We start from the raw sequence: 8,207 nt of genomic DNA, 5'->3' as shown, positions 1-8,207 counted from the left end.
AAACTAAACGTGAAAGTTTGGAACCCTGAAAATTGTTGTTATATATATGTAAAGTAATTTATTTTGGTGGAAATATATATGTAGAGTAATTGAGAGCAATAGGTAATATTGTATACTTGAATTAACGCAAACACAGATTTTGTCTAGTTGTCAACATGGTGAAGTTGAAAGATGTGGTGGCCCTCCGGCCCATTAGACCACTATTCTGCTTATTGTTCCAGCAACCTTTTTTCAGTTTTTCCAGTAGTCTTTCTATTCTCTTCTTTTGAGCTTTTGTGTAGCATCTTTCTTCACTTGTTAAAGCTTCATTTTTTGTCATTTTGGTAGGGCATTTATGTCTCTTGTAAATACTTTGTAATTTTACAAAAATAGTAAAATTAGACTGTACTTTAATTAAAAAAATTACGTAAAAATCTCGTGTTCTTATTTTGCTTATAATTTTCATAGTTGATTCATACTTGTGGGACCATTTTTCCCAACAATAAAGACAACCCGTTCGACTTCACCGTCAAGTCCCCCATCAGGGTTCGCCATGTGTACGAGATTTCGAAGGTGAAGCAGCCCGATCCCTTGTGCCGGCAGGCCATGTACAAGTCCATCATCGGTACAACCAATTCCATGGGCATATCCACGTTGTTAAAGATCTTTGGTTGCTGCTCTCATCATCCAAAGAGATCCTCAAGTCATCGTAATCCGTGGGTTCGCTGAGTAGTTCTTCTTGCCATCTGCGATAGTTGAGCGAGTGCTCTTTGTTGAAGAGAGAGAAATGGCTTAAGAACAACAGCAAGCGTTATTAGTTTAGTATGGCTTCTAAGAATTCTTTCCACTTTGATATAAGTTGTCTTTGCCACTCCGTTTATGCATAATATGAGCTGAATCTTCAGTGTGAAATTTCAAGTTTTGTTCTATCTGTAGCTTTCTTTTTAATCAAAAACATTACTTGATATTATATGCATTCATTTTTAGAATGGAAATGTGGAATGATCTTAATCAATTTGACAATTCTATTCAAAATTTGAAGTATGTAATTTATGATGCAACAATTGCTTGGTTTTAATCTTTAATGAGAAAATTTTAATTTCAGAATTTGTGAGGTTCAAATTATGATTTCATAATAGATGCATGCTTAATTATTACTTTCTACTTTTCATTTATAGTGTCCATTGGCATACAGTGGATGAGTGGAAGAGAGAGAGAGAGAGACCACTCCTTATTTCGAATGAGATACCATTCGAAATAAGGATGATTTTCCTGATTTTTGGTTAATTTTCTTGGCTTCCACTTTCAGAAATACTTGTTAATTGGTTTAAGAGTCCTACAAGACCTACAAAACTATTTTTTATTATCTTTATTAATTTTAAAAAAACTATATTCATATGAAAATAGAATGCTTATGAGTGTTAGGAGCCCCACCTTAAAAATATCCTCCATGTCCTCTATTTTGATAATTGAAAAATTAATAAAACTTATTTTATTCTAAGTGTATTGTAATGTTTTCTTTTTACATGGTAGATTCTGGAGATCGATAGTAGTTGGTGAAATTTTTAGTTTTGGAATGTCTCAATAGCATTAGTTGATAAAATCTTTGGTGAGATCAAGACCCTCTTGGTAGCTAGGTAAAGATCCTTTGCCTTTGAATTTAATAATTACTTCAAAATTCTAAACAAGTTTTATTTTAATTGCACATGCTTGCACCTTCAACCTATTTTAATTGAAAGCAAAATATCACATTACCTACCACAAAGAAGAAAACCTGCGAGATTTCTTAACAACTATGATCATAAAATGTAAGCTTTTATCTTATGAAATTTCTTGATTCTGTTGTTCAACAACCTCTTCCAATGCCAGATGCTGAAGCGCTATGGAATATTTGGCAATTCTCGTGCCCTCTTGCCTGTTGCCTGAAATACAACTATTCTTCAAAATATACGAACCCGAGCCATCACCTATAATAAGAAAAGAGGGAAAAAAACATCTCAGTTCAGCAGAATAATCTGTTTACTTGATCAAGTAAATACAACATCTATTCTTAAACCGAGAAGGAAGTGGCATCAGCAGGGTGGCATAAAATGGCCGAGAACCATCTCCAATCTAGTGGGATGGTTATTTTCAGTGTTTGCAACTGAATGACGAACAGTAGGCAGCAATACCATGAGGTGGTAATATAGTTCAAGCAAGCTATAAATATATAATGCAATTAGGGCCATACAATTTAAAAGATTGGTTAAGACTATGAAGAATTTGATGAGCGAATGATTTTTTTTGTTTGTTTGTTTTTTGTAACCTCAGAATCTAACATGACAAAACTAGAGGGTTTATTTCCTTCCTGGTAAGGGTGCGAGAAAATATTTTTTGCAAGTCTATAAAGGGCATAACAGAAGATTATTCATTTACAATTTTTTTCATCATAATGAAAAAAAAGAAGGCCATGAAAGCAGGTAGGTTAATAGTTGAGCCAGAATAGTAGAACTGCAAACTTGTCAACAGTGATGCTTTGGAATTGCGTAATGCCAATCATCAAAATTGACTATAAAATGCAAATACAAATCTGGAAAACATCATAAGCACTCCAGTTGATATGCATATTGTTTTCAGAAGACAGGTGAGTGCCCGGCTGATATTCAGGGTGAGCAGGTTTAAACCAAGGTTTCTTGTATATAAGCAATAGACTTTATCAACTCAAACCAGTTGGGCACTCTCTAGGTAATATGTATATCTTATTCAGAAGGTGAATCAATCTGACTATTACTGTTATCATCAAACCAGGGAATAAACAATGTACCTTGAATTGTGAAGATGCACTGAATCCATCTCTTGTAAATGAATAACAGTCTTGGACTGTCTCCTTGGTGTGTATCAGCAACCAGAAGACTGCAAGATGCCTTGGGTTGCAATTTTTTGCTACAAATAAAGTGAACGAAGACACTTTGGAAAATTTACTTAGACTAAATAAATGCTGAAAGATTTCCCCAAAATTTTCTTATAATCATCAGATAGAATTAGGAGTTCGTTCCATTTCTTACTTTGCGTGTGCTATAGCATCCCAGCATAGAGCCAGAGTGCGAACCATGGCTAGATCTCTACCCCTTGCATTGTTATATCTCTGTTGGCAATTCCTGCAAGAGCTTCAGCATAGTTATGACATACTCATGCAGATAACAGACACAGTTAAACATATTGGTATTTTGTTGCTTTAGGCTTCAGAAGCAGAAAAGGCAAAGGCTGTTGTTGTTCAGAAGTTTATTCAAATCAAATTGAGTCAAAATATAACCTCTAAGAAGTTTGGATGCACATATGCTAAACAAGGCGATACATGGGTAACTAGACAATATTCAACAATATGTTTTATCGCATATCTGCATACTGCTCATGGATTTGTTGCTTTGGATCATCTATTCATTAAAATTTCCCAATCATAATTTGCTGGTACCCATAGTTTTAATGAGTCTTTTCTTTCCAGATAATAGCAGATCCAGTGCAGAAAAAAAAAGGAGCTTGGCTTTTGCTTTCACCATCAACAAAGATAACATTCAAGAAATTTACTTGTCGCTGAAGAAATCTCCAAAATCATCAATGATAACTGCTACTGGAAAGCTTTCATGCAGGTGAAATGATGCAAAGAATTTTTTGATTCCTTCATCGTCTTCAACATACCTACAAGAAGATGAGAAAATAAGCTCTTCGGTTACTATCAGACAGAAACTAATTCTGTTATAGTCTTATCTGTAAGACAAGCTATCAAGTTGCAGAACCATTGTTCTGCCATTTAGAGCATGGTGCCTGTAAACTCCCCTGAGATATATGTTAAAGTCAGATTTCGGAAATGTAATATTAGTATCCAAGTTGAATAAAATGCCGCTCATTATTCTTGCTTATATGCTAAAGGCAGTTTTAAACAGAAAAAGGAAGTCAGATCATGTTTTCTGTTCCAGGAAGCTGCAAAAGAAGAGGTGGCTCTATTTTAGGCCTTTAATTATCTTTGCATTTGTCTAGGCGCCCCTGATATCTAACTTGATTGAATTAGGCTGCTTTTTGAGAAAAGATAGGACTATTTCTATAAGAATTAGGGTTTGATGTGATTTAACATATTTTAGCATCCATACGTATAAGAGAATCACTGTCACAAGAATAAAGTAACATTTTGGTTTAGTTATTTTTTACATTCGTTGGATGATTCCAAGTTGTCCCCTTCTCTCATCCTTCCATCTCCCTCTAACCTTTTTTGTTTTCATCCACTACCATATTTGGCCTGTTATCTTTAGTAGCACCTCTTTTGGGACTGGGTTATATCCTTGAACAATGTAACAGTAACCACGGAGATGAAAGGGACTTGTTCTTCTAAATTTATCGCTCATTGTGAGTTCAAAATTCACTGATTTTGTACTGAAAACAAGATTTTATTATGTTATGGTACAGGTAACATTGTTGTTAGGCAGCAAGTTATAAGCATATATATAACTGAAGTGATGATAAGTTCAGGTGCCAATTTGATAAGCTACATGTTGAATTTTTTGCTTTTTGGAAATAACATTTGGGCACCACCAACTTGAGGATTACCCAGGGCAAACACTTGGGCAAATACCTCTCCAGGTTTGAACCTGGAGCCTCCTCCATAGAGAGGACAACCACTAGCTGTACCACTATAGCCCGGTTTGTGCATGTTAATCGCCTTTCATTCCCTCCTGCCTCGAGAAAAGAAAGGGAACTTATAAGATCTGTTAGCACTGCTTCTTTCATTCATATCACTGCTTGTTGTCTTAAAAAATAAAAGAAGTTATAGGAGGGCAGCATTCTTCCTTATAGAACAGAGACAATCAGATCGAGGAAGGTGCAAGAATTGCTGAGGAAAACCTCTTATCCCTCTCAGCAATTCAACTTCATTTCAAGAGAGGATTCTCCACTTCATAAGCAAAAGGAAGGATGTCACTACCTAATTGATGATATCTCTTAGAGAAGCACAATGAAAGTATCATCAGCATCTTTGATGCCAAGATAAACATAAAAATGCAACAACGCATAACAATTAAATTTCAGATTCTAGTAAACAGATAATCATCAGAAAATATGAAAGAATAAGGGCAAGCTACAATAAAAAAAGGTTGTTGGGGGGGTGGGGGGGAGGAGGGTCACCGTGTAGAATACCTTTGCTATCCATGAACTTACTAATTGTCAGTCAGCATGATACAATCACGCAAATCAGGTAGGTTCTAGATTTTAAATTATTATTTGTTCCAGTTGCAGGTGTCCAAAGCATACGTCCTTCTTCTGTTCAAGAATAGCAACCATAACAGAGAGCAACACATGCAACCACAGAGATACTGCTTAAGAAGAAAATTCTGAGCTTTTGAAAATATGACAAGAATATCATTTCTTTCATCAAGATATAGCCTAATACCCATAGCTCATTAATTGAATGAAATTAAAAGGGGTGAATAAAATTAAAAGGGGTAAATAAAAAGCATTTCTTATGAATTCTATCATCCAAGATATATCAAACTAAGGCTTAAATTGTTTGAAGCATTGGTTACTATTAATATCGAATGATTGAATTCAGTATGTGTGCTGACCAGGATCCCAATAATAAAAATCTTGAAATATATTAATCAATATTTAAAATCATGATAAAAAATTGTGTGGAATATTTTAATTAACAGAAAAGAAACAAAGCCATTCATAATTATGTCCAAGCTACCTCCACATGTTTGAAGCATGCCAATCGATTGAGAATTGGAATACGCAGACCATGTTAAGATCTTGATTCTGATCTGCAGATATCTGCAGCCTCTTAAACATGGGCCCACGCTAATTACTCCAATTCAGAGGCCTGATCCTTGACAATCTTAAAACTCATGGTGGAATGGCAACAAGAATAGCAACGAATAAGAAGCGTAGTTTTCTTACTTGATTTGTATATGTTGAAGCGCATCTGAAGCCGGATCAACACCCTGGAAATATATCCAGAAGTTCGAAGGACAATTTATCCAATTATTTTTCAAAAAAAAAAGAAACTAAACAAGTTTCCTTGTCTAGAAATCAGGGAAGCAAAAGCAGGAGAGATACATGAGATAAAAAGGGAGGCTTATTCTCTAGTCTCCTCTTGTTACAGATGAAGACCACATCGCCGAAACTCTCCGATGTGCAATTGATCGCAAATTGGAACAGAAGAGAAGTCTTCCCGCTGTCTCCGAAAAATAAAAAATATCTGTAAAATTTCTAAAGGCACCCTGGAAGTAATATAAAAGAGAAAGCTTGGAAACGAATAAATGGGAGATGGTATGGAGAGATACCTGCAAGGAGGCCCAGAGAGGAGCGTCATGGGTTGTATGGAATCCGGACCGCCTATTTGCCTCGTGGAGAAGAACCTCTCCACCATCGGGAAAAGAACCAATCGTGCTGATCAGCTGCTTCAAGAAATGTCCATACGATGGCAGGTGGGTCTCCCGTTGCTTCCTTCCTGGTCTTTGGTCCCAGTAGAGGCTTTTTAAGTTTTAGATGGCGGGAGAGCTGGGTCGGAGCCTTGGCGGGCACCGGCATAGGGTTTTGTTTCCTTCCCTCCTCTTCTTTTTTTTATTATTATTATTATTATAATTTTTTTTATTTTTTACAATGATAATTCATATCAGTTTAGCATAAACACTAATCTCAGCATCAAGAGAAAGAAGACGGCATAAAGAAAAAAAAACAGAATCGAGTTCAGTCCAAAGAACCTCCCCTAAATGGTGAGCAGTAAAGGAGGCGACCCAATCTACAGTCCTATTTAAAAGATTTGACGAGCACGCTCCTTTTATTTATTTGACACATATTATACATCAGTTATAATGAGCCATGTTGGGGGGAAAAATGGATCACCCCATAAATACAATTAAAGCACCCAAATCTGACAGCAAGGCCGAGCTCATCCAGGCTAAGCTCATGCAAGCTGCCAAGCTCAGAAGGTCGAGCTCAGAAGGCCGAGACCAGAAGGCCGAGCTCAAAAGGCTGCCGAGCTCATTCAGGCCGAGCTCCGAAGACCGAGCTCATGCAGACCGAGCCGAGCTCAGAAGGCCGAGCTCGTCATCCACATGCTGCAGCCACGACCTGTCGCAGTCTCATGCAGGCCGAGCTCGTCATCCACATGCTGCAGCCACGACCTACAGCAGTCTCATTCAGGCCGAGCTCATGCACGCTGCCAAGCTCAGAAGGCCGAGACCAAAAGACCGATACCAGAAGGTCGAGCACAGAAGGCTGCCTAGCTCAGAAGGCCGAGCACAGAAGGCTGCCGAGCTCATGCAGGCTGCTGAGCTCAGAAGGCCGAGCTGACCTCAGAAGGCCGACCTTGTCGTCCACATGCTGCGGCCATGCCCTGCAGCAGCCTCACCGCACCATGCTTTACTTGCCGGCCACGCCACGACATATCAACCAGGGACCATACCCTGCTACGACTGTCAACGCCTCACCATTCCCAAGAATGGGCTGCATTGCGCGCCACAAGCAAGCTCTGGCTGAATACCATCTCCTCTCATGATGGGAACGGGCCATCCACGGCAACTCATTACTTCCACGCCCACGTCGAATCGTGACGGTAACCCATTAATTCGCCCAGTCACATCACAGGTAACCCTGACACTCCCCCTATAAAAGGAGAGCTTCTCCCTCTAAAAAGGGGCTTCTTCCTCCTAAGGGAGGGCTTCGGACTTCTACATACAGTTCCTCTCCTTCTCCAAAATTATGCCCCCTCTGACTTAAGCATCGGAGGGTCGGCGCCGGAAACCCCGGCCACCGGCATTTTGCAGGTCTCCCGGAGGACGCCGCTCGTCGACGGACCGCCGTCCGCCATTCTCGTGCCGGAGTTCCTCCTCCTTAGCCGACGGCCGCCCCCGGGTCAAATTTCCAACAACAAGCCATATAAGGCCCCATAGTTTGTGCCCAGTAGTGATATGATTTCCTTTTTAATACATTTTAGGAACATAAAAAAAAAAAAAAAAAGGTTGTGATGATCCTTGCACTGAGCAAAAATGCAAAGCATGCAGTATAGGAAGACTATACAAGAGCTCTCCATTTTCTAGATAAGTGATATAATAGCAACACGAACATGTGTAACTCTCTATAGTGCAAAAGATACATTGCAGATGATCCGAAATCCTCTATCTCAGTCAACAAAAGATGATAAATAATAGCAGTATTAACCCGATTGATCACTATAGAGGAATTATCGTCGGGCATACATT

At 38.6% G+C, this 8,207-nt stretch overlaps 1 protein-coding gene across 6 annotated transcripts; it reads right to left on the bottom strand.

Moving 5' to 3' along the window:
- Positions 1-358: 358 nt before the first annotated feature.
- Positions 359-6,475, bottom strand: LOC103703889. Of its 6 annotated transcripts, none has more exons than XM_039126397.1 (8): positions 6,288-6,475; positions 6,061-6,202; positions 5,902-5,945; positions 3,544-3,654; positions 3,024-3,116; positions 2,783-2,925; positions 1,834-1,946; positions 359-770 (listed from the first exon to the last, which is right to left on the bottom strand). In XM_039126397.1, the coding sequence occupies exons 1-8, from the start codon at positions 6,371-6,373 to the stop codon at positions 684-686; spliced, it is 819 nt and encodes a 272-aa protein (XP_038982325.1). In that variant the 5' UTR covers positions 6,374-6,475; the 3' UTR covers positions 359-683. The 6 variants fall into 6 exon arrangements, with proteins under 6 accessions (XP_038982325.1, XP_038982326.1, XP_038982329.1 ...); XM_039126398.1 differs by having other exon boundaries at positions 359-747; XM_039126401.1 differs by having other exon boundaries at positions 359-725; positions 6,288-6,472.
- Between the last annotated feature and the right edge of the window lie 1,732 nt (positions 6,476-8,207).

This window comes from Phoenix dactylifera, chromosome 5 (assembly GCF_009389715.1).
Source record: "Phoenix dactylifera cultivar Barhee BC4 chromosome 5, palm_55x_up_171113_PBpolish2nd_filt_p, whole genome shotgun sequence".
NCBI classification, from domain to species: domain Eukaryota; kingdom Viridiplantae; phylum Streptophyta; class Magnoliopsida; order Arecales; family Arecaceae; genus Phoenix; species Phoenix dactylifera.
The sequence above is the reverse complement of the archived record's forward strand: the minus strand, read 5'-3'. Positions and strand labels throughout refer to the sequence as shown.

Bases quoted from the DNA above. Each gene is read 5' to 3' on its own strand.
- LOC103703889 (XM_039126397.1), bottom strand. From the start codon at position 6,373: ATGGTGGAGAGGTTCTTCTCCACGAGGCAAATAGGCGGTCCGGATTCC. The intron at 3,117-3,543 runs GTAAATTTCTTG...AAGCTCTTGCAG, and splicing joins GGAGATTTCTTCAGCGACAA to GAATTGCCAACAGAGATATA. The intron at 771-1,833 runs GTTGTTGAACAA...GTTGTTCTTAAG, and splicing joins AGCATCTGGCATTGGAAGAG to CCATTTCTCTCTCTTCAACA.